This window comes from Callithrix jacchus, chromosome 13 (genome assembly GCF_049354715.1).
Source record: "Callithrix jacchus isolate 240 chromosome 13, calJac240_pri, whole genome shotgun sequence".
NCBI classification, from domain to species: domain Eukaryota; kingdom Metazoa; phylum Chordata; class Mammalia; order Primates; family Cebidae; genus Callithrix; species Callithrix jacchus.
Window position 1 is genome coordinate 74,542,060 of NC_133514.1, and position 25,952 is coordinate 74,568,011.

Consider the following 25,952-nt stretch of genomic DNA (forward strand, 5'->3'; position numbering starts at 1 on the left):
CAACTCTGGGATTTAAATATAGTCTTTTTTTTTTTTTTTTTTTTTTTTTTTTTTTTTGAGATAGTCTCGCTTTGTTACCCAGGCTGGAGTGGAGTTGTGTGATCATTGCAACCTCCTCCTCCCAGGTTCAAGAGATTTCCACGCCTCAGCCTCCTGAGTAGCTGTGATTACTGTTGTGCGCCACCACACCCAGCTGATGTTTGTATTTTTAGCAGAGACAGGGTTGCACCATTGTTGGCCAGGCTGGTCTCAAACTCCTGACCCCAAGTGATCTGCCCACCTCAGCCTCCCAAAGTGCTGGGATTATGAGCATGAACCACCGAACCCAGCCAGTAATTCCATTTTTAGAGAAAGAAAAACAAAATCAAAGAGGACAAATAGCTAGTCTCAGTTTACCCAGATAGCAAATGTCAGAGACAAGATCCAGCCAGAACTCTCTGGTCTCAAAGTCATATTTAACTGCCACCTTCATGTCTCACTGTGTAATTGGGAACCAGTAAAACCGATTTTAGGAAACAACTAGCACCCTGAGATTTTCCCTCCAAGTCCGTTCACCACTACACACTCCTTCCCAACTACGTGTGCCCTGCTTCTCTCTTCCAGACACATTTGTACCAGAAAATGAGCCTTCTTGGAGAGCAGAACACACATACTTGGGCAGATATTTGACCATTTCTTCACTCCCCTGCTGTAAAAAAAAAACTGCTATCACATCCTCCTTTTCAATGGAGACTTTTAACTTCTCCCTCTTTCATACTTAGTACTAAAATGAATCGGTGTCCCCACTAGAATTAGCAGTGTTATATTAAATTAGAACAAAAACTTGAATGTGAAAATCTAAGCTTAGCTTCTATACTACCATTTACAGATGCCAAAAGCCTGCCAGAAGCCAAATCCATTTCTGGATGTGTTATCTTCATCCTGAGCCCTTCCAGAGCCTCACCCTAGATCACTGCAGGTCACTCCCCCACCCACTGTAACACATGCCTGTGTACCTTGTTAGGTGGTTATTCCTCATTGGTTTCTTAAACTGCAGAGACTGAGTTTCCCCGGACTTGTCCTTTACTCTATGAAGAGACTCCAAGGTAAACTATCATTTCCACTGCTCTTTACAATCCCTGACCTCTGGACACAATCTGAAAATCCTGACTAAATGGTCCCACTTGCAAAGAATGAAGGAATCACTTTCTGCCTTTAATCTATTTGGCTTTCCCTCCTAGAGGAAAGATTGACCCCAGACCAATTCCTGTTCCTAGATTATGTGGAGATCTTTAATTTATACAACTTTAGACACACATTAGTATATTTTCATGACACTCTGTTCAATGAGAAGAGAACTATTAATACTCTTACAAACAAAAGTGCATTTGTGTATATACATAAGAAAAGCACAAGAGATTTCTCCACCAGAGTAGAGGTTCTCAGGCCAGGCACTTCTCAGAGGTTCTCATGCCTGTAATCCCAGCACTTTGGGAGGCCAAGGCAGGTGGATCACCTGAGGTCAGGAGTTTGAGACCAGCATAGCCAACAGGTAAAACCTTCATCTCTACTAAAACTACAAAAGTGAACTGGGTGTGATGGCACATGCCTATAGTCCCAGCTACTTGAGAGGCTGAGGCAGGAGAATCACTTGAACCTGGGAGGTAGAGGTTGCAGTGAGCTGAGATGGCACCACTGCACTCCAGCCTGGGCGACAGAGTGAGACCTGTCTCTAAAAAAAAAAATAAAGAATAGAGGTTCTCAGTTTTTCATATTTGAAGATAGCATGGAATTCTATTAAATAAAAATGATTTGTAGAAGAGACATCTCCTCTAGTTGAAAATTGATTTTTGAGTACATAATTTATATTCCGTTCTGTGCTAAGTATCATGTGGACTAGTGGACTAGGTATTATTTGGATCTGTGAACAGATGTGCAAAAGAAATCAAAATCCCAGACCTCAAGAGTTTTCGCTGAAATTCAAGTGTGGCATGCTGAGCCATCTCCAAAGAAGAACACAAGTAAATTACTGAGAATGTTTTTCTTATCAACTCTTTGAAAAAATGTAACTCTAAAACCTAAGATGTTTTCTTAATGACATTTCACAATGTCAGGGAGTTTCCCTGAGAAGCAGAGATTTATCTCAGAGTCCTGTTGATGGCAAGTCTTGCAGATATCTTGACTTCTGCTGTTGGAAAGGCATTGTTAGTGATGCTTACCTCAGCTTCCGGAACACTTCTAAGTAGCCATTGCTCAGCAATTATTTTTGTGCAACTACTTTTTCACTTGTGACTTTTCATGTCACCACATCAATCATTCTGGATCAAAAGATTCTATTTTGTATCCAGGATACCCATTTCAAAGGTGACTTTTCTCTGGGCATGGCATTTACTTATTTGAATATGCCCCATAAAGGAGTCTTCCTGTCTACCAGGCCCAGCGACTATAATCATCATAAATTCTTTAGAAGTTGTTTATATCATTAAAAAGTTACAGGTTCAGTGACATCATATATATTAGCGCCTTTATTCTGCTGATTATACTTTCAAAAGATTCTCAGATGTTCTATATAAGAAATGTGGGTACTATTTATTCATTCAATAGTGTAAACATTTTTATATTATTCTAAAGTTTTTTTTCATAAACACCTCATTTGGAAAATATTGTTTTTCATTTCAGCATTTTTGTATAACAAGTCCAAAACCCAAAATTTGATTCCAATTTAAAATCACAGTCTTAAATGGTCTACATAGCTAGCTGATTATGCTGAAAGATAAACAGAATAACGTATCTAAGACACCTAAGGTAGAGATAAGTAAAATTTTTTTCAACATAAAATCTAAACAGCATATCTCCTGGACTTTATTCTAGTTTGTGGTTCACCTTGCCATGGCTTCTTACATTATCAAAAGAGAGTTCTTTGCTGTTTCAGAGTTTTTTATTTTCTTTTATTTCAGATGCTGGATTATGAACAAGCACCTACTATTCAGCTTGGTATCGGAGTTAAAAACCAAGCTGATTTTCACTACTCCGTTGCTTCTCAATTCCGAATGCACTCAACCCCTGTGAGAATTCAGGTTATTAATGTGAGAGAAGGACCCACATTTCATCCAAGTTCTATGGCTTTTAGTGTGCGGGAAGGAATAAAAGGAAGTTCCTTATTGAATTACGTGCTTGGCACATATACAGCCATAGATTTGGACACAGGAAACCCTGCAAAAAATGTCAGGTGCGGCAAGTATTTTCTTCATGCTCTGTGCTTCAATCCAGTGTTAATTCATGTAGTATGTGCTAGAATATGTGGGTTGCAATACTTTTGGAGGGTTTTTTGCTTTTATTATTCCTGTGATTTAGAAGACTATTAGAGCATTTGAAATCTTAGAATTTTAACAGTGTTGTAGCGGCTTCAATAATGTAAGGGCTCCAACTGGCTATAGAGGTAATTGTGTCCAGCAAGCAATTGTAAGATCAAAGCCACCCAAATTACTCCATGAGTTTCTTTGATCTTTTATGGCCAGTTTATACTACCCTGGACCTGGGCCGATTAAGCCATATTGTAGACAATAAGACACCATAAAAGTTGAGTCACCGCTTGTTTTCTTAAACCTGTGTTATCTGTGGCTTTGAGGCTAATTTCAATCCTCTTCTTAATATAAGAGAAAAAACATAATGGTAGGAGCTAAAAACAGTGTTTTGAAAATTTGACAGGCATAGAAAGAAGTCAGGAGAGGAGAAATAAAACGGTAGTATTAAGGGCACTAGGTACATAAATTATATGTGAATTAGAACTGTGTAAAATATTCTAGAAATAACTACAATGAAGTACACAGGTCTTCTCTATATCCTGTCCTTCTCTATCTCCTTTTCTTCCTCCCAATATTCTTGGAGTAAACAAAGTCTACTGACTAATAAATTACTTTGATGTTCACAGTTTTCATTATTAAATCAGTTAATAAATTGACAGACTCAAAAAAAAAAAACCATGAAGTCAACCAGAATAGGATATAGGTAAAAGCAGTTAAGATAAAGGAACTGGAGACTTGAAATTGTGCCTGGTAGAGACCCCATCTTCTTCCAGTGACGTCAAGAACTTTAAGTCTATTATCTGTAACAAGATCCAGATAGACACACTGAAGAGAGGATACCACAAGCCCCTAATAGGCCATCAGTGAGGAGCTCTGAAATCAACATGGCTGAAAAGCCACAGAAAAATCCTAAGTATACCACATGTGAAAATAAATAAGCAATATTTGTTCCTGAAAATGAATAAAGGATGTTTTATGTTGCTATGATTTAGTAAATAGAACTGAAATAAACTCATACATTTTATTAACAATTGTACTAAGAGCTAGAGGAGTAAGAATGATGAAATTTTAAAACTTACAGACCCATATATTAATGTATTTATCTTGAATTTGTATTGATATATGTATATATATATATATATATATACATTTTATAAAAGACAATCATCACTATAAAACATACAAATACAATACTTAAGTGTACCACATTGTAGCTCTTATGTGATTTGAGGTGCTAACTTTCACAAAAGCACAATAATGATTTTTTTAATTTAAAAACAGATATATCATAGGACATGATGCAGGCAGCTGGTTAAAAGTTGATTCAAGAACTGGTGAGATACAATTTTCTAGAGAATTTGATAAGAAGTCAAAATATATTATCAATGGGATATACACAGCAGAGATCCTGGCTATAGATGGTAAGAAAATTTATTTTTAATATTTTAAGAAAATTAGTACTATTATATTAAATATTATGTTATTCTAATGCTGATATTTGAGCGACTCAAACATTTTTAATGGTGTATGCAAGACTTACAGAAAGTTCTAAACACTTTAAATCAAGAATTGAAGTCAATTAAAATCATAATTTAAACTTAAGCCACAGTTTATTTTACCTACTTCCAAAAATGAGCTGTATACGGCTTACAGCATAAAAGTTAATATAATTTAGTTTCTGTTTATGACTTTGTCTCTTGAGTATGGCTAATCTCACTTGTAGAGTATGTTGGGAATGTTTACTTAAAGTAAGGGCTACATGCTATACCAAGTTCATTTGGGGATCACTTTCTGGGGAGACAGTGTCTCCAGGAATTTAATTATTTTAGAGCCATTAAAACTGAACCACACTGAGAAGCTTGTGTGAGTGTTACTTGATTAGACACATTTCCACAGTAAGATGCTGTGGACCAAGAAAGCACAAGTTATTCCAAATATAAGATTCATGTTAAAAGTCATAAATGCAGATGCACTGACTTAACTTGTAAGTGAGCCACTTCTCACATGGGAAAATCTATTTTTTTTTTTAATTTTTTATTGGATTTTAGGTTTTGGGGTACATGAGCAGAGCATGCAAGACAGTTGCGTAGGTACACACATGGCAGTGTGCTTTTCTTTCCTTCTCCCCTTCACCCACATTTGGCATTTCTCCCCAGGCTATCCCTCCCCAACTCCCCCTCCCACTGGCCCTCCCCTTTTCCCCCCAATAGACCCCAGTGTTTAGTACTCCCCTTTCTGTGTCCATGTGTTCTCATTTTTCATCACCCACCTATGAGTGAGAATATGCGGTGTTTCATTTTCTGTTCTTGTGTCAGTTTGCTGAGGATGATGTTCTCCAGATTCATCCATGTCCCTACAAACGACACAAACTCATCATTTCTGATTGCTGCATAATATTCCATGGTGTATATGTGCCACATTTTTCCAATCCAGTCTATTATCAATGGGCATTTGGGTTGATTCCAGGTCTTTGCTATTGTAAACAGTGCTGCAATGAACATTCGTGTACATGTGTCCTAATAGTAGAACGATTTATAGTCTTTTGGATATATACCCAGTAATGGGATTGCTGGGTCAAATGGAATTTCTACTTCTAAGGCCTTGAGGAATCGCCACACTGTCTTCCACAATGGTTGAACTAATTTACACTCCCACCAACAGTGTAAAAGTGTTCCTTTTTCTCCACATCCTCTCCAGCATCTGTTGTCTCCAGATTTTTTAATCATCGCCATTCTAACTGGCGTGAGATGGTATCTCAATGTGGTTTTGATTTGCATCTCTCTGATGACCAGTGACGATGAGCATTTTTTCATATGATTGTTGGCCTCATATATGTCTTCTTTCGTAAAGTATCTGTTCATATCCTTTGCCCACTTTTGAATGGGCTTGTTTGTTTTTTTCCTGTAAATCTGTTTGAGTTCTTTGTAAATTCTGGATATCAGCCCTTTGTCAGATGGGTAGACTGCGAAAATTTTTTCCCATTCTGTTGGTTGCCGATTCACTCTAGTGACTGTTTCTTTTGCTGTGCAGAAGCTGTGGAGTTTCATTAGGTCCCATTTGTCTATTTTGGCTTTTGTTGCCAATGCTTTTGGTGTTTTGTTCATGAAGTCCTTGCCTACTCCTATGTCCTGGATAGTTTTGCCTAGATTTCCTTCTAGGGTTTTTATCGTGCCAGGTCTTATGTTTAAGTCTTTAATCCATCTGGAGTTAATTTTAGTGTAAGGTGTCAGGAAGGGGTCCAGTTTCTGCTTTCTGCACATGGTTAGCCAGTTTTCCCAACACCATTTGTTAAACATGGAGTCCTTTCCCCATTGCTTGTTTTTGTCAGGTTTATCAAAGATTGTATAGTTGTATGTATGTTGTGTTGCCTCCGGTGCCTCTGTTTTGTTCCATTGGTCTATATCTCTGTTTTGGTACCAGTACCATACTGTTTTGATTACTGTAGCCTTGTAGTATAGTTTGAAATCCAGTAGTGTGATGCCCCCTGCTGTGTTCTTTTTGCTTAGAATTGACTTGGCTACGCGGGCTCTCTTTTGGTTCCATATGAAGTTTATGGTGGTTTTTTCCAGTTCTGTGAAGAAAGTCAATGGTAGCTTGATGGGGATAGCGTTGATTCTGTAAATTACTTTGGGCAGTATAGCCATTTTCACAATATTAATTCTTCCTAACCATGAACATGGAATGTTTCTCCATCTGTTTGTGTCCTCTCTGATTTCATTGAGCAGTGGTTTGTAGTTCTCCTTGAAGAGGTCTCTTACGTTCCTTGTGAGTTGTATTCCAAGGTATTTTATTCTTTTTGTAGCAATTGCGAATGGCAGTTCGTTCTTGATTTGGCTTTCTTTAAGTCTGTTATTGGTGTAGACGAATGCTTGTGATTTTTGCACATTGATTTTATATCCTGAGACTTTGCTGAAGTTGCTTATCAGTTTCAGGAGTTTTTGGGCTGAGGCGATGGGGTCTTCTAGGTATACTATCATGTCGTCTGCAAATAGAGACAATTTGGCTTCCACCTTTCCTATTTGAATACCCTTTATTTCTTTTTTTTGCCTGATTGCTCTGGCTAGAACTTCCAGTACTATATTGAATAGGAGTGGTGAAAGAGGGCATCCTTGTCTAGTGCCAGATTTCAAAGGGAATGCTTCCAGTTTTTGCCCATTCAGTATGATATTGGCTGTTGGTTTGTCATAAATAGCTTTTATTACTTTGAGATATGTGCCATTGATACCGAGTTTATTGAGGGTTTTTAGCATAAAGGGCTGTTGAATTTTGTCAAATGCCTTCTCTGAGTCAATTGAGATAATCATGTGGTTTTTGTTTTTGGTTCTGTTTATGTGGTGAATTACGTTGATAGACTTGCGTATGTTGAACCAGCCTTGCATCCCCGGGATGAATCCTACTTGATCATGATGAATAAGTTTTTTGATTTGCTGTTGCAATCGGCTTGCCAATATTTTATTGAAGATTTTTGCACCTATGTTCATCATGGATATTGGCTTGAAGTTGTCTTTTCTCGTTGGGTCTCTGCCGGGTTTTGGTATCAGAATGATGTTGGTCTCATAAAATGATTTGGGAAGGATTCCCTCTTTTTGGATTGTTTGAAATAGTTTTAGAAGGAATGGTACCAGCTCCTCCTTGTGTGTCTGGTAGAATTCGGGTGTGAACCCGTCTGGATCTGGGCTTTTTTTGTGTGGTAGGCTCTTAATTGCTGCCTCAACTTCAGACCTTGTTATTGGTCTATTCATAGTTTCAGCTTCCTCCTGGTTTAGGCTTGGGAGGACACAGGAGTGCAGGAATTTATCCATTTCTTCCAGGTTTACAGTTTATGCGCATAGAGTTGTTTGTAATATTCTCTGATGATGGTCTGAATTTCTGTGGAATCTGTGGTGATTTCCCCTTTATCATTTTTTATTGCATCTATTTGGTTGTTCTCTCTTTTCTTTTTAATCAATCTGGCTATAGTGGTCTGTCTATTTTGTTGATCTTTTCAAAAAACCAGCTCTTGGATTTATTGATTTTTTGAAGGGTTTTTCGTGTCTCAATCTCCTTCAGTTCAGCTCTGATCTTAGTTATTTCTTGTCTTCTGCTGGGTTTTGAGTTATTTTGATCTTGCTCCTCTAGCGCTTTCAATTTTGACGATAGGGTGTCAATTTTGGATCTCTCCATTCTCCTCATATGGGCACTTATTGCTATATACTTTCCTCTAGAGACTGCTTTAAATGTGTCCCAGAAGTTCTGGCACGTTGTGTCTTCGTTCTCATTGGTTTCAAAGAACTTCTTTATTTCTGCCTTCATTTCATTATTTACCCAGTCAACATTCAAGAGCCAGTTGTTCAGTTTCCATGAAGCTGTGCGGTTCTGGGTCAGTTTCTGAATTCTGAGTTCTAACTTGATTGCACTATGGTCTGAGAGGCTGTTTGTTATGATTTCAGTTTTTTTGCATTTGTTGAGCAGTGCTTTACTTCCAATTATGTGGTCAATTTTAGAGTAGGTGTGATGTGGTGCTGAGAAGAATGTGTATTCTGTGGATTTGGGGTGGAGAGTTCTGTAAATGTCTATCAGGTTTGCTTGCTCCAGGTCTGAGTTCAAGCCCTGGATATCCTTGTTGATTTTCTGTCTGGTTGATCTGTCTAGTATTGACAGTGGAGTGTTAAAGTCTCCCACTATTATTGTGTGGGAGTCTAAGTCCTTTTGTAAGTCATTAAGAACTTGCCTTATGTATCTGGGTGCTCCTGCATTGGGTCCATATATGTTTAGGATCGTTAGCTCTTCTTGTTGTATCGATCCTTTTACCATTATGTAATGGCCTTCTTTGTCTCTTTTGATCTTTGTTGCTTTAAAGTCTATTTTATCAGAGATGAGAATTGCAACTCCTGCTTTTTTTTGCTCTCCATTTGCTTGGTAAATCTTCCTCCATCCCTTTATTTTGAGCCTTTGTGTATCCTTGCATGTGAGATGGGTTTTCTGTATACAGCACACTGATGGGTTTTGGCTTTTTATCCAATTTGCCAGTCTGTGTCTTTTGATTGGTGCATTTAGTCCATTTACATTTAGGGTTAATATTGTTATGTGTGAATTTCATACTGCCATTTTGATGCTAAGTGGCTGTTTTGCCTGTTAGTTGTTGTAGATTCTTCATTATGTTGATGCTCTTTAGCATTCAGTGTGATTTTGGAATGGCTGGTACTGGTTGATCCTTTCTTTGTGTAGTGCCTCTTTTAGGAGCTCTTGTAAAGCAGGTCTGGTGGTGACAAAATCTCTGAGTACTTGCTTGTTCGCAAAGGATTTTATTTTTCCTTCACTTCTGAAGCTCAGTTTGGCTGGATATGAAATTCTGGGTTGAAAGTTCTTTTCTTTAAGAATGTTGAATATTGGCCCCCACTCTCTTCTGGCTTGTAGTGTTTCTGCCGAGAGATCTGCTGTGAGTCTGATGGGCTTCCCGTTGTGGGTGACCCGACCTTTCTCTCTGGCTGCCCTTAGTATTCTCTCCTTTATTTCAACCCTGTTGAATCTGACGATTATGTGCCTTGGGGTTGCTCTTCTTGCGGAATATCTTTGTGGTGTTCTCTGTATTTCCTGCAATTGAGTGTTGGCCTGTCTTGCTAGGTGGGGGAAATTTTCCTGGATGATGTCCTGAAGAGTATTTTCCAGCTTGGATTCATTCTCTTCGTCTCCTTCTGGTACACCTATCAAACGTAGGTTAGGTCTTTTCACATAGTCCCACATTTCTTGGAGACTTTGTTCATTCCTTTTTGCACTTTTTTCTCTAATCACCGTTTCTCGTTTTATTTCATTGAGTTGGTCTTCGACTTCAGATATTCTTTCTTCTGCTTGGTCAATTTGGCTATTGAAACTTGTGCATGCTTCGTGAAGTTCTCGTATTGTGTTTTTCAGCTCCTTTAATTCATTCATATTCCTCTCTAAGTTATCCATTCTTGTTATCATTTCCTCGAGTCTTTTTTCAAATCTTTTTTCAAGGTTCTTAGTTTCTTTGCATTGATTTAATACATGATCTTTTAGCTCACAAAAGTTTCTCATTATCCATCTTCTGAAGTCTAATTCTGTCATTTCGTCACAGTCATTCTCTGTCCAGCTTTGTTCCCTTGCTGGTGAGGAGTTTTGGTCCTTTCTAGGAGGTGAGGTGTTCTGGTTTCGGGTGTTTTCCTCCTTTTTGCGCTGGTTTCTTCCCATCTTTGTGGATTTGTCCGCTGGTCGTCTGCGTAGTTGCTGACTTTTCGTTTGGGTCTCTGAGTGGACACCCAGAATGTTGATGATGAAGTATTTCTGTTGCTTGGTTTTCCTTCTACCAGTCTAGCCCCTTTGCTGTACGACTGCTGAGGTCTGCTCCAGACCCTGCTTGTCTGGGGTGCACCTCTAGCAGTTGTGGCACAGCGAGGGATGCTACCAGTTTCTTTTTCTGCTATCTTTGTCCCAGGATGATGCCTGCCTAATGTCAGTCTTTTGGATATAGAGGGGTCAGGGAGCTCCTTGAGGAGACAGTTTGTACTTTATAGGAGCTTGATTGCTGAGCTGTGAGCTCTGTTGTTCATTCAGGGCTGTTAGGCTGCTATGTTTGATTCTGCTGCAACAGAGCTCATTAAAAAAACCCTTTTTTTTTTCTCAAATGCTCTGTGTTGAGGGGTTTGGGCTTTATTTTTGGATGTCCGTTGAGGTCCTGCCCAGCTAGGACGCAGACTAGCCACTGTTTGCCTGCCGAGGCTCTGCCCTGCTGTTGTGATGCTCGCCCTGGCTCTGCTGTTCTGCTGTTCTCTGCCATGCCCTTGGCGGAGTCTCTCTATTGTAGCGGGTTGCCTCGGCAACGGCAGGCTGCGTCAGCAGTGGGTGTGTATCTCAGTTGGGGCGGGTTGCCTCGGTAATGGTGGACGCCCCTCCTCCTCAGAGCATCTCGGGCCGTCTGCACGGGGCTTGTTTGAAATCGCGGTTTTTTCCGTCCCACTGGGCCACCCCTAACGCTCTGTCCCTGCAATCCCCTGGGCTGGCCCACTGTCCAAGTCTAGCTCAGTCTCAAGTCCAGCCCTCTCACGTCTCCGGTTGCTGGTTCAACGGGGCATCCGGACGAGCACGCCCTGTGGGGAGCGCTGGGTAGGGCCAGCCACCACCACCCCGGCTGCCGGCTTCGCCAGGCGGAGTTTCTGCCTGGCGTACCGCGTCTCCTCTTCACTTGGGAATTTCCCCGTTCCGTGGGCAACAAAGATCAGTCTGGAAATGCAGCTCAGACTCACCTCTCCGTGGACACAGCGAGAGCTCCAATCCTGGGTTGTTCTCACAGCGCCATCTTGAGTCCTCCCCCCGGGAAAATCTATTAAGCAATCCTCTTGCCGAGTAGCAACAGGATTTGTTTATTTGTCAATAGTTAATAATTCTGTGAAGCAGTGCCTAGGACACCAGCTGCTATAGAACAAAGCAAGAGAGAAAGGTCAGAAATCTGAAAGAAGGGGAAAGATACATGTCCAAGACACATGCCTAATGTATGATAGATACTGTAGGTTTGCACTGAGTTTATATATGATCTTTCCAGTAGCAAAACAAAAAGAAAGAAGCAGCATAAAATTCAAAAAAGAAACAGTGAGAAAATCAAACCAACTATCGTCCATACAACCTGGTCTTCACCCTGTGGCGGGTAACTTTTAATGCCTGGGTCAGTTTCATAAATAACATTGTCTTATTTATTATCAGTATTCTGGAAGATCTATTTTGAAAATGGATTCTAACCATGTTAATTGTACCCTGTGTTTGCATACTGGTCATATGTGAAAATTTTCAAATACTAGAATAAAGAATTAGTTGTTCCAAGCAAACAAAAAGAGAGAAAGTGCTATCAGAATGTACCAAGAGAAACCCAAAAACAAAGTTGATTGTTCAATCACCTAAGCAGAGTGTCTGCAGTGGCACAGAGCTATCTGGATGCTTGGAATGTTTGCTTCAGCACCCACCATCACCAGGTGAAGAGACAGACCTCTATAAATAGCTAACTTTCTTGGAGAGTGAACACTATAAGCAATAGCTTGAGCTTTGGTTGCCAATCACAAGGTAATAGAAGAGCTACCAAAGATCAAAGGATAACAAATAAAATGATCTGTGGAGTAATCTGATGCCTCTCTAATGAGAAACTAAGTGAAATCAACTCTTTCATCTAGGAAGTCCAGTGCTGAATAGGGTATATAAACATATTATACAGAATTCCATAGACGATGGATAGGTTCTCAGTTTATATCATTCAGTTAACTCAGTGACTACTACTTAGGCACAAAGAAAACATCTGTAAAAGGAATTTATTGCTTTCTCAGAAAAGAACCTAGTAAGGTACCCCAGGGACGATAATGTTCTACTTTAAAAGTGAGAAAGCTAAGATTCTTTGCAAGTTAAAAACAAGCAAAAACATTCGTTATTTACTGTAACAGGACATAGAGTAGAACAGTGAACTAAAAAGCCCCTGGATTCCTAATCTTCAGTCTTCGGCCATTTCTAATAAATTATACTATTCAGAAACTTGTTTCGAGTGGATTAGGGAAAAATTTAATAGACTTCGAAAATGCCATTTCAGAAAGAAATAGCCTGTAACAGATGCAATTAAAATGAACAGTGAAAACAGAAGAAAAACACAGACAAGTATTTAATTTCAACTGTGGCTATTTCCACAAACACCGGATTCAGTGAGCATCCTGAACAGACATCCATAACTGATCTGTGGGTCTAATTTATGGGAACAGGGTAGAAAGCAGTAAACCTTCTCTGAGGAAGAACATTTAATTTTGTGCCTTAGGATGTGTAGGACTTAGAAAAATGAGGATGGAAAAGATTTTAGGAAGAGTGAAAAGAATGTGCCAGAGTCCAGAGTAAAAAAGAAACTCATTTAAGAACTCAAAAGCAGTAGTGTGGCTGGAAGGTAGCGCACAAAGGCAAGGGTGACTTCAGGTGGTTGAAGCAGGCAGGAACACGTCAAGCCTCCCAAGTCACTTATATGTTTCCTACAAGCCCCATGGCATCAGGGAATATGAGAAAGAGTTTTCTCCCTAAGACCATTTACCTCAACACCTGTGACTCTTACTCTTTCAGATGGCTCTGGAAAAACAGCTACAGGAACCATATGTATTGAGGTTCCTGATGTCAACGATTACTGTCCAGACATTATCCCTGAAAGAAGAACCATCTGCATTGACTCTCCATCGGTCCTTATCTCTGTTAATGAACATTCTTATGGGTCTCCTTTTACCTTCTGTGTTGTTGATCAGCCACCAGGAACAGCTGACATGTGGGATGTCAGATCAACAAATGGTAAGTGAAATGTAAGCTTGCTTTTTGGACTTTAAGTCCAAAAGCGAAACAATTACTGAAAAATTTGTCAAGTCACTTAATAATACATTCTACCTCTGTTTCCACAATTCTTGCCATATTAACATTAAATGAAAAAAAAGTCTTTATGTACACACAAGATATTTGATAAACTTTTGAGCTGAAATAAGAGTCAAAATGTTTCATCAATATTGCGATTATAAATAGTAGTAAACAAATACAGTTTAACCATCATTTTTGAGTAAGTAGGGCACTAAACCCATATTTATTCAGTTTAAAATACACAGAATCTTTGACAAACTCATAAATTTAAAATGTCACAATACCCTATTCTGAATAAATTCAGGCAAATCACATAAATGTCTCTGAAACTCATATATTCCTTTTATACATTTAAACACTTACTACTCTCTTAGGAGCACATAAGATCAATTAAATTGCTTTTAACAAGAACTATGAGTTCAGAATTATTTCTAAGGGTAAAAATTTAAATCCAAATTGTTCAATATTAAAAAAATAGTTAAACTATAGTACATATTAAGATGTGCTAATATACAGCCATTAAAATTAGAACTATACAAAGTATATAGATACAAAAGAATGCATAAACCAAAGTAAGTAAAGTGAAAAACAGATCACAAAGTCTGTATGTATGTATCTTGACTTTAGCTGCATGCAATTGAATGGTGGACATCAATAAAAATTAAGAATAAGTTTCAGATAACACATTTTATCTACGTTGGGTTCTTTTTCCTAAAATAGTAAGTGAATAATAACAAGAAAATGCTATGAGAGGATCCCCTTTGGGTTAAGAAAGCTCCCTAATCTCATATTCATTGGGGGCCACAGGAAAAACCTCATGGTTTTCCATGAGGCTAGTTGGTGGCCATCAGACTACAGAGCCCAGGGTGAGAGGAAATACTTCCCACGTCTTTGAGACCACCAAGACCCTCCATTTACAGAATGGAGAAACCCTAAAATAAGATGGGAAAAGACTGGGTCAAAGTAAGAAATTAGGCCCTTTGTTTTTACCATCAAATCTTTAGCTCTTTTCAACAAAACCACTTTAGTATTTTTTAAAGTTAGTCACATTAAAGCAATTCCATTAAAATCAAGACAACTCTGAATTCACCTTCTCCTATAAAGCTCAATATCCCACTCATAAATAATAATTGCTAACCACTTTTTTCCTCATTCTTATGAGGAAAGATCCTAGATATTATGCTTATACCCATAAGAAAAACAGTTCTGCATGGAGGTATAATATTATAGATATTACAGATTTGCCAGTAAAAAAGATAACTGCACTAGAGGTAATATTCCTAGAGACCTGTTTCAATGTGGTGTTTCAGACCAGAATGAACTTCACTCAATGTGCTGTGACACTGCCTTATCTCATTTTTACCTTGTGCACAGGCTAGATTTTGGTAGATGATATAGCTGGCTTGTCATCTAGCTAACTGAGGGTAATAAGCCATCGTAATAAAAAATATTGTGTGCTATGGATCATTCAGTTATCATTCGTGGTTTAGCTGTAAATTTAATAATCTCTTAACCCTCCTTGGATTAATAAACAAATTCCAACCAATATTTTATGCAATATTTTTATAAAAATTTATAGGCAATGATAGCATAGAGAAATAGGAGAATTTGAATTTGAATTGAATAATATTAAATGAAAGAGCAACAATTTTGAATAAGATATGTATCACAGTCTTAAAAAGGGTATTGTGTAAACTGTAATCCTAAATAGAAGGCAGTATATTCTTTTTTTTTTTTAATTTTTTTTTATTGTGTTTTAGGTTTTGGGGTACATGTGCAGATCATGAAAGATAATTGCATAGGTACACACATGGCAGTGTGTTTTGCTGCCTTCCGCCCCTTCACCCACATTTGGCATTTCTCCCCATGCTATCCCTCCCCAGCTCCCCACCCCCGCTGTCCCTCCCCTATTCCCCCCAATAGACCCCAGTGTGTAGTACTCCCTTCCCTGTGTCCATGTGTTCTCAGTATTTTCTTTCAGCTCAATATTATTTATTCACTGGACAAATATTTATTTGTATATTATACATGTATATTATATGCCAATTACTGTTGCTCTGGAAAGATTCAACAAGATCCTTGCCCGTATTGTAGAAGTAGCAATCGAACAGTAAGCAATGCTTATTAAGGCCAGGCACGGTGGCTCAAGCCTGTAATCCCAGAACTTTAAGAGGTCATGGCAGGGGATCACTAGATCCCAGGAGTTTAAGTCCAGCCTGGGCAATATGGCAAAACCCTGTCTCTATTAAAAAAAAAAAAAAAAATTAGCCAGGCATGATGGGATATGCCTGTAGTCCCAGCTTCTCAGGAGGCTGAGGTGGAAGAATCTCCTAAACCAGGGAAGTCAAAGTTACAGTGAGTCATATTCATGCCACTGAACCAAGACATTTCAAGAAAGCATGAAAAATCAAGTATTTTAAGTAAGGGTTGGGTATTAGGGAGAGTTAACCACCCCTCCCCTAAGGAATTTCCATTTATTTTCTGTTTCCTCTCTTCCATTTCAGCTACCTCAGCAATCCTTACGGCTAAGCAGTTTTTATCTCCAGGATCTTACCAAATCCCAATCCTAGTGAAGGACAGCTATAACAGAGCATGTGAATCAGCACAGATCGTGCAGTTACATGCCTGCGATTGCGACGACAACCACATGTGCCTGGACTCTGGTACTGCGGGCATCTACACAGAGGACATAACTGGTGACACGTATGGGCCTGTCACTGAAGACCAAGCTGGAGTTTCAAATGTTGGTCTCGGACCAGCAGGGATTGGCATGATGGTTCTGGGCGTCCTGCTACTGCTTTGTAAGCACTCAGTTAAATCCTTCTTTTCAATAGTTCTTCAAAATAGGACTGTAAAGAGGCTTGCTAGGATAATTAGGTTCTTGTAGCCATTCCTTTTTGGTATCTCTAGCAATTTTTGAGTGTCTTAGAAATAAACAATGGGACTGACAAGGATATGTGCTTAATCCACATGATAACTAAGAAAGCCTAGGGTGAGTGTGAGTCCTAAAAATGATAAACACATGCAAATCACAAAGTATATTACATAAAAGCACAAAATAATTCCCATGATGGAAATTTCCTTAAAATACTTTAAAAGTAGAGAGGTGCAAGCAATTAAGTTGAAGTTGGAAAGTTAGGGCAATCGTTTTGGAAAAGTAGATTTTGAGGTGGGCCCTGAAAGCTGAGGATTTTTTTTAAAGGAGGATGGTGTCTGGGGACTTTTGAAAGATAATCAAAGGCAAAGGAGCAACACATAACAAAAGGCAGCAAGATATGGAAGGGCATAGCACACCCAGGAAGCAGAGATGCTAAAAGGGAGGCATGTTTATGATGCACCAAGAGTTCTGGACTTCAGTCCTGTGGCACAGAAGAGTCGATAAGGGCTTGTGAGCACAGGTGAAAGGAGGCAAAACAGGCTAGAACAGAGAATTAGTCTCTGGGCTCTGGGTGAGTGCCTGAACTAAGACAATGGTCACAGAAATGGCAAGATCCCAAAACAAAAATTTCCAAGAAAGGGCCCTCCTTTGCCCATAGTATTTTTTTAAACATATAGATCCTCAGAGGAAAGATACTTTATATATTTGAGGTTGCCCTTGCAATACTTAGGTTTCATGGGGATCAAAAGCTGGGTTGTAAAATTAAAGAGAGTTAAACTTGTCAAACTGTATTGTTATTATGTTTTCAGGGATGAGCACTAATTAACATGTAATCATTTCAAGGCATAAAAAAATAACAGCTGACTTTTGGGCAGGATTTCTTTCTTGAAATAATCTGTGAACTTTCAAAGCTATGCAAAGATCATGAGTGATTCTCACAATGATATTAAACATATTTTCCCAGAATATAAGTCTACAGCAATTGAATAGCGGTGTCAGGTGAGCTTTGAGTTAGTGGTTCTCAACCCTAGCTGCAGGTAAGAATCAGTTAAAGATCTTTAAAACTATTCATGCTTGGGTCATACTGAAGATGAGACCAAACATCAGCATGTTCATGCCCTTTGGTGAGGCTAATGTGCAGTTCAAGGTTAAAAACCCAGTGCCAGCTGCATTTCCAGAAGGTTAGCACTAAGAATTTCAAGACTTTCCCTGACCCAGTCAAAAAAAGCATGAGAGCTGTTCAGCTGATTGATTGTGGAACAGGAGAGGAATACCCTTATGGACACTTGTTTTCTATGAAGAAGCCCATGGTCTATTTTAGGAGAGGGGGGTACGGTGATGGTAGTGGGAGGGATCTGAGCCCAAACCTATGTTCCCAAAGGCCCTCAGATTGACATTTTTGATGTTAACTTCTAATGCGATTATATATACAGTAATCATACTGGATATGTGCTAAAAATACTTCATTTCACTTATTAGTGCCTTTATTAGAGTTCATGCCTGCAATGGTACATGACCCAGCTCACATTTAAATTCACAGAAATATAGAATAGGTGGAACCATGGCCTAGGGACTAGGACTACCAACTCTAGTTTTAGTCCTTTTCTGGAAAACTCTCTGGAAATGTGTAACTTGACCTTTCACTGTTCATAGCGCAAATGGCAAAATTGCCAGTTTAATTGTTGTAATAAGATTAAAGCTGATTTTGCAGCTTTTATATTCTCTTCTTTTTTATATTTTTCTAATTTTTCATTTTTGTGGGCACATAATAGGTGTGTGTATTTATGGGGTACATGATTGATATAGGCATGCAATGTGAAATAATCACATCCTGGAGAATGGGGCATCCATCCCCTCAAACTTTTATCCTTCTGTTCTTTTTCTTTTATTAACCCTCTCAACAAAACACATGCTGTGCTAGAGAATTAGGAAAGTATGAAAAGCAACTAGAGTGGGCCAAAAGAACTAAACAGAGTGTTCTAGAATCTTAGAAAACTTAAGCAGTATCAATATTTACAGATTAAGATATAGAATTGAGGTGATTATTAGGGTAAAAATTAGGAAATTTCCTCTTAGAAGAAACACGTGGATAGCTAAAAATTTTTGATAGCTTTAATTTTTCATTATATTTTTTAGACAAGGTCTTAAAATAATTATAAATATCTCCATTAAATTTAGTGAGTATTATTTGACTTCCATTTTAAGTGTGACTGTAATAAAGATTGAAGATAGGTCATATCTCCAGGTCCTATAGCTGAATCCTGTATTCAGTCCTCTTAATAACATATATTGATGATGTGTTTAACTTACATGTGTGTGTATTGTGTCTGTCTAGTGTTTATATGAGTTTCTATATGAATATGCAAATACATATCCACAGAAATGTTCTATGTGTACACATATACAAATGCATGTACCCACACATAAATGTGGGCACATGAAGCGATACGCACTTATGCACGTGTATACATATGTATACAGAGGCTTACAAATACATATATACAGACAGTTGTATACGTGCACATATACATATATCAATATGCTGCATGTACATGGGACATGGGAAAACAGGAAATTATTTGAAGCCTGGCTATGCCCCAACCAGCTCAGGAGTCTTAGACTGAAGATTGAACCTTAATTTCCTAATCTGTCAGTAAAGAATTTCAATTACCTGATCTCAAACTCCTTGTCATCTAGCTCTAAAGTTCTATGTGATTTGGTGGTATCGTATTTATAAACTTGGATATGTTTTACTCAATCCTCCAAAGGAAAAAAAAATACTTTCTTACATACATTTGTATCTTTTTGTTCTAAATATAATTTCACCAAATGCCCCCCAAAATGATTCGTTCAGTGACTTCCTAAACTGAGCGATTTCTGTTAACTACTCATTATCACTTTCTTGGGCAGTGGCTCCACTCTTGCTGCTCCTGTGTTGCTGCAAACGGAGACAGCCAGAAGGCCTGGGGACAAGGTTTGCTCCTGTGCCTGAGGGCGGAGAAGGAGTGATGCAGTCTTGGAGAATTGAAGGGGCCCATCCCGAGGACAGGGTGAGTAGACTGTCACTTTCCGGAGAAGTACAGAGTTTCAATGGAAATTGAGCATGTCTTAACAATTACATGCTGCACAAAAAACAAACTGACGTCAATTTTTAAATGTTTAACATAAAGTATTTGTTTTTAAAATCTTTGTCTTTTTAGGATGTGTCAAATATATGTGCACCCATGACAGCCTCAAATACCCAGGATCGTATGGATTCCTCTGGTCAGTAGACACCAAAATCTGTTTGTCTTTTTAATTTTTTCAAAACTATTCAACCAGACAAACTTCATGTAAAAGTACCTTGTGGAAAAGTCTGTCAATCTCTTTGGGTGACAGTATAATCAGAAGGCATGTGATCTGTTTGAAGTAGTCACTTTATTTTTCTATCTGAAACTACAGGCAGTGAAGTATGACCCAGCAGCTGAAACAGCAAACTCTGGAAGCAGAATGCTTGGGTTTGATTCCCAGCTCTGCCACTTGCTTAAGGGCTGCATGTCTTTTATCCAAAATGCATAGGACCATGAAACTTTTTGTGTCATGGTGATCAAAAATTGCAGACTTAGGAGCATTTTGGATTCTTGATTATCGGATTTGGGACACTCAACCTGTAGTGATAAGTCCTTAGTCAAGATATTTAACTGCACTGGGCCTCAGTTTCCCTGTCTTTGAAATTGAGCTTATGATAGTACCTACTTTAAAGTGTTGCTGTGAGGAGTAAATGAGTAGTCATGTATGTGTGTAAATATATACATATTATATGTAATACATAATACACACATATATTGTATAGATATTTATTATATATAACATACATGTATATGCGTTATATATACACACATTTTATATACATGTATATGTTATAATATATACACATGTGTCTATATATGTATATTATATATACATACATGTGTCTATACACATATGTATGAGTGTGTGCATGTACATATCTCACAAAATATACATTAGAATAGTACCTAGCGCAGAGTACATGCTACTGTAGTAATTATTTACAGGCCTTTTTAAAAAAAAGAGCTAAAGAAAAGGCAGTAAATGTACTTTTATTATATATAACATACATGTATATGTTATATATAATAAAATAATCTATATAATATATGTGTGTATTATGTACTTATGCACACTCATACATATATGTATACACACATATGTATTAGTGTGCGTAAGTGCATATATCACAAAATATACATCGGCATAGTACCTAGCACAGAGTACATGCTACTGTATTAATTATTTATAAGTTTTTTTTAAAAAGAGCTAAAGAAAAGGCAGTAAATGTACTCTAATAATACACTGAATAACTTTTCTTAAATTCAGACAAGCTTTTGCCCCAGGAGAGTGTCTTAAACTCTCCTATCTTACCAGCCCCATGCTCATCTAAGAATACTGAACACTGCCTGGCAATGAATGATTGCACCAAATGGAGAGGGTGCTTAATTCTGCAGTGGACGTGAGCTTTCTCCGATGGTTCCTTAGTATCCCAAGCTTGACCCTTTGCATGCAAAGAAGCTCGATGACTGAACATTCCCGTGAGCCCAGCTCCATCCTGTTCCAGGGTGAAGGAGGACTGAGCTCAGTTTCTGCAATCACGCCACTGGCCTTGCTTTGGAGGGCTCCTGGGTGGGTCAAGCCTGCAGCAGCCACGGCGGGAACAGGGGCCTACTTGCAGTTCCTCTTGGCAAGTTCTACACTTTAAGTCTAGGGCGAAGTCTGTGCAAACGTGAGAAAGCCACGTCCCACCGCCGACTCTCTCTGTGTCACTAATTTACTTTTTTTTTTTTTTTTTTTTGGTCAACAAGCCTGGAGATTATGGGTGTAACTCGTATCACTCGTTGTCAGCTTTCCAGCGCCTACAACTTGCTGGGTGGTGATGGTGGCACCTCAGTTAGCAACCGCAGCATTTTAGGCGGATGCGCGCTGCAGGCAACTTGAGTGCTGTTACAACAACGCCCTTCCTTTTCAGAAATCTACACAAACACTTATGCAGCCGGGGGTACGGTGGAAGGGGGTGTATCAGGAGTGGAACTCAACACAGGGCTGGGGACAGCTGCTGGCCTCGTTGCCGGAGGGGCCACAGGGGCCACGAGGAAGAGGAGTTTTACCATGGGAACCCTGAGGGACTACGCTGACTCCGACGTCAACATGGCTTTCTTGGACAGCTACTTCTCGGAGGTAATGCTCTCACAGCTACACACGAAATCGTCTTGAGACTGAATAATAATAATAGTAAAATACTCACAATGGCAGTAGGCCTCTTCTGAAATATAACATTATCCTCAACCCTATACCAAACCTGAATAAAAAATATTTCACTACTCCGTAAAACACAAAATGCTAATTTGCAGCAGGATTTCATATTCAACTGCCATAGCGCATCTTAGTACTGTGAACAAGGCCACGCCTCTCGCCATTCTCCACTTCCCTTTTCCATATTTCTGTCTTCTGTTTCCTTGATTCTTCACCTTATTTCTCATACCACAAGCAAAGCAGGAAAATGCTCATCAAGGGGGAAAAAAATGTGCATTCATGACCTTGTTTTTTGATGTCCTTCATGTTCTCCTGGAGCCTCCAACAGAGAAAAGAAAATAAAAAGACAGAATTGGGAACAAAAGGAGTTAAGACTCAGGAACACAGCATCACCACAACATGTGCTAGATTAAGACCTAGAAGATTAAGACCTAGACCATTCTCAGTCCCGTGACTTACCCACTAACTTCCCTACACTAAGAAAAGGGGTCCAGCAATAGCACTGCTGAGCGTATGTCCAAAAGAAAGAAAATCAGTGTATCAAAGAAATACATGCAACCCCATGTTTATTGCAGCACTAGTCACGTAGCCAATACATAGAATCAGCCTGTGTCCATCAATGGATGGACTTTTAAAATGTGATGCATATACACAATGGAATATTATTCAGCCATAAAAATGAAATTTTGTCATTTGCAACAGCATAGATGGAACTGGAGGACATTATGTTAAGTGAAATAAGCCAGGCACAGAAAGACTAACTTGACATGTTCTCACTCATTTGTGGAAGCTAAAAGAGAAAAACCGAACTCTTGGAGATAGAGAGTAGAATGATGGTTACTTGAGGCTGACAAGAGCAGTAGGGAGGGAAAACAGAGTGGGGATGGTTAATAGGTACAAAAATACCGTTAGATAGGATGAATAAGTTCTAGTATTTGGTAGCACAACAGGAAGACTATAGTTAATAATAATTTGTTATACATTTTAAAAGAACAAAAATAGTAGAACTGTAATGTTCCTAAAACAAAGATATAATAAATGCTTGAAGTGATAGATACCCCAATGATGCTGATTTCATCATTACACATTGTATACCTGTATCAACACATCCCATGCTCCATAAATATATGCAACTATTATGTATCTATAAAAAAAAAGATTATAGGTATAGCAGCATTCAAAAAAAAGCCCCATAGACATTGAGTTAGCCTAATAGAGTAGCATAAAGAATAAATAAATCCTCTTTTGAATTCCTATTTGGTAAGTTTACTTGGCTTAAATAACAATCCATTTTATCTCATATTTCAGTTAACCTGCTTTATTCCCCATCTGATGATACATTTATTTCACCATTATTCTTTCAAAAAAAATGCTGAAGATGTTGTAATTGTAAACTATATTTCAAAATTGGTAACTACAAATACTATCACAGAATGTGCATGAATAGTATCAATTATTTTAATAAGTGATTGATACCATTATTCAGTTTATTCCATGACTTCCCTCAGAAGTCTCGCTGAGGGATTGCTGTTATTCTCCCTTGATTATTTTAGGGAAAAAGAAATGTCTAATTCTGCATTTTCTTTTAATTTTAGAAAGCATATGCTTATGCAGATGAAGATGAAGGTCGACCAGCCAATGACTGCTTGCTCATTTATGACCATGAGGGAGTAGGGTCTCCCGTGGGCTCTATTGGCTGTTGCAGTTGGATTGTGGATGACTTAGATGAAAGCTGCATGGAAACTTTAGATCCAAAATTTAGGACTCTTGCTGAAATCTGCTTAGACACAGAAATTGAACCATTTCCTTCACACCAGGCCTGTATACCGATCAGTACTGACCTCCCTTTGCTCGGACCTAATTACTTTGTTAGTGAATCTTCAGGATTGACTCCCTCAGAGGCTGAATTCCAAGAAGAAATGGCAGCATCTGAACCCGTGATTCATGGGGATATTATTGTGACTGAGACTTATGGTGCTGCTGATCAATGTGTGCAACCCACTACAATTATTTTTGATCCTCAGCTTGTACCCAATGTTGTAGTAACAGAAACATTAATGGCACCTGTCTACGATATTCAAGGGAATATTTGTGTACCTGCTGAGTTAGCAGATTACAACAACGTAATCTATGCTGAGAGAGTACTGGCTAGTCCTGGTGTGCCTGATATGAGCAATAGTAGCACGACTGATGGTTGTATGGGACCTGTGATGAGTGGCAGTGTTTTAGTAGGGCCAGAAATTCAAGTGATGCAAATGATGAGTCCAGACATTCCCATAAGCCAAACCGTTGGTTCCGCATCCCCAATGACACCTCGACACAGAGTTACACGATACAGTAACATACATTACACCCAACAGTAAGTGCCTTTATGGTCAGAACTCTGTATGGGGACCTTGTACCTTGCAATCACCAATACATCCACCAAAGATAATATAAGGTGCCATATATATTAAGAGTCAACAAATATTCACATATTCTAAGGTCAATGCCATTATCTGATTATAACATTCTGAGGGTGAATATGGCTAAGCACTTTAGATAAGCCATTTTTTAATTCTTTCTGATTTTAAATAATGTGTCAGAAATTGTGCAGAAAATGTATTGCATCCCTTGATACTGTCTAATGAATTGCACATAACTCATACTGTAAATCCTGCGGGTCCTGAGGCCTGTAGCACCAATCTTGCAAACCAAAATGCCTTGTTCTTGGAAGTTGCAAAAGAAGCCTTGTCTATATCCACCAGCCATATTTTTTAGAGAAATATTTATATTAAAATGTTTAGTTGAAACATTGAATGAAATGTACATTTCTGAAAGGAAATTTAAAAGGAATATAGAGCATCTGTCAATATCTTCAGATGTCTGAAGTCATTTGTCTCTTCAAAAGATTTTTCAAGATAATGCTCTATTAAGCAATAGGGCATGCTTAAATTAATTAAAAAAAGAATTTGCAAACTGAAAGCATCACTGGAAATGATTCTTCAAAGAAAAAATATATTTTTATTGAACTTTATTGACTTATATAATTAGCTGTAAATTAACGTAGAATAGCAAAAAAAAATTATGACAATCCTAAAGTAGAAAGAGTTATTAGGGGAAAAATTAGAGTTTTTTCCACTTAATGGGGAATTTTTTTTCTACTGTTGTCAATTATGTCAGAAAAATACATGAAATATGGCTTAATCAATTTCATTGATCTGAATCATAAAGCTTTCAATTGGCAACCAGATATTCTCCAAAAGCACTCTGTTATTCATATATTCAACAGTATTTACTTAAAAGCAGCTAGCTGTTGAGTGCTAGTCTTGGCTCTGTGAATATACAGGTGAAGAAGACAGACCTGGTTTCTGCCTTCAGAGAGCTTCTGTTCATTTCTAGACTTAAAATAAAACTCTGGGATATGTCTTTAAGTTCCTAACAAGAATAATTAACAAACTATTTAAGTCCATTACCAACTTGTGTTCCTCTTTACAACACTACTGTTTATGTTGAATAAATAAAATGGAAACACACACATAGTTTGCTTACTTTTAGGAGAAATAAAGCTGACTTGAGAAAAGGACATTCTAGGAAGGTAATTTTACTTAATTCTGTAAAATATGTATACAGCAGCAGTTATAATGTGACTGAGAAATAATGTAAATGAAATAAACTTATTTTCAAGGCTTAATCCTTTTGAAAGGAGATCATTGTAGTGCTTCTTGCCTATCTTTTGTTTCTTTATGAATAAAACTATTATAGAATTTGAGGCATCTCAGATAACCTCTCACCCAGTTCTCTAAGTTTCTAGACAAGGAGTCTAGAAATAAAAGTTTAAATGATCACAACCAGCTAATTGTGTGGTACAAAGCCTCAAACCTGTTGTTCAGACACCCTAGGCCTTATGCTTTTTTATGCTGTAACTTCATCAGATATAAAGAGTATCCAAATTGCCTGCTGCATGGTCTTTGCTATTCCCTAATTGGAAGAAAAATTATCTCTCAAAAAATTAAGTTTTATGATGTGCAAGCACAGAGCAGCTCAAACATTGTAATGCTAGAAGGTTATTTACATATTTCCTAACATTTTCCAAATTATGTGTACTGCCAGAGGCTACATCTATTTCTTACTTTAGAAAATTTTACTAC

General features: G+C 38.2%; 1 protein-coding gene and 1 long non-coding RNA gene across 2 annotated transcripts in view; one reads left to right on the plus strand and one right to left on the minus strand.

Moving 5' to 3' along the window:
* The window catches only part of DSG4 (desmoglein 4), a 42,620-nt gene extending 17,109 nt beyond the window's left edge, over window positions 1–25,511 (plus strand). The window contains exons 9-16 of the mRNA XM_002757147.6: window positions 2,937–3,208; window positions 4,566–4,705; window positions 13,359–13,577; window positions 16,142–16,438; window positions 19,426–19,565; window positions 19,716–19,779; window positions 21,539–21,747; window positions 23,418–25,511. Of these exons, the coding sequence (XP_002757193.3) occupies window positions 2,937–3,208; window positions 4,566–4,705; window positions 13,359–13,577; window positions 16,142–16,438; window positions 19,426–19,565; window positions 19,716–19,779; window positions 21,539–21,747; window positions 23,418–24,185 (2,109 nt within the window). The 3' untranslated portion in view covers window positions 24,186–25,511. The remainder of the gene's footprint in view (window positions 1–2,936; window positions 3,209–4,565; window positions 4,706–13,358; window positions 13,578–16,141; window positions 16,439–19,425; window positions 19,566–19,715; window positions 19,780–21,538; window positions 21,748–23,417) is intronic.
* LOC144578869 (uncharacterized) overlaps window positions 1–25,952 on the minus strand; it is a 132,037-nt gene that overhangs the window by 96,352 nt on the left and 9,733 nt on the right. The window lies entirely within an intron of this gene.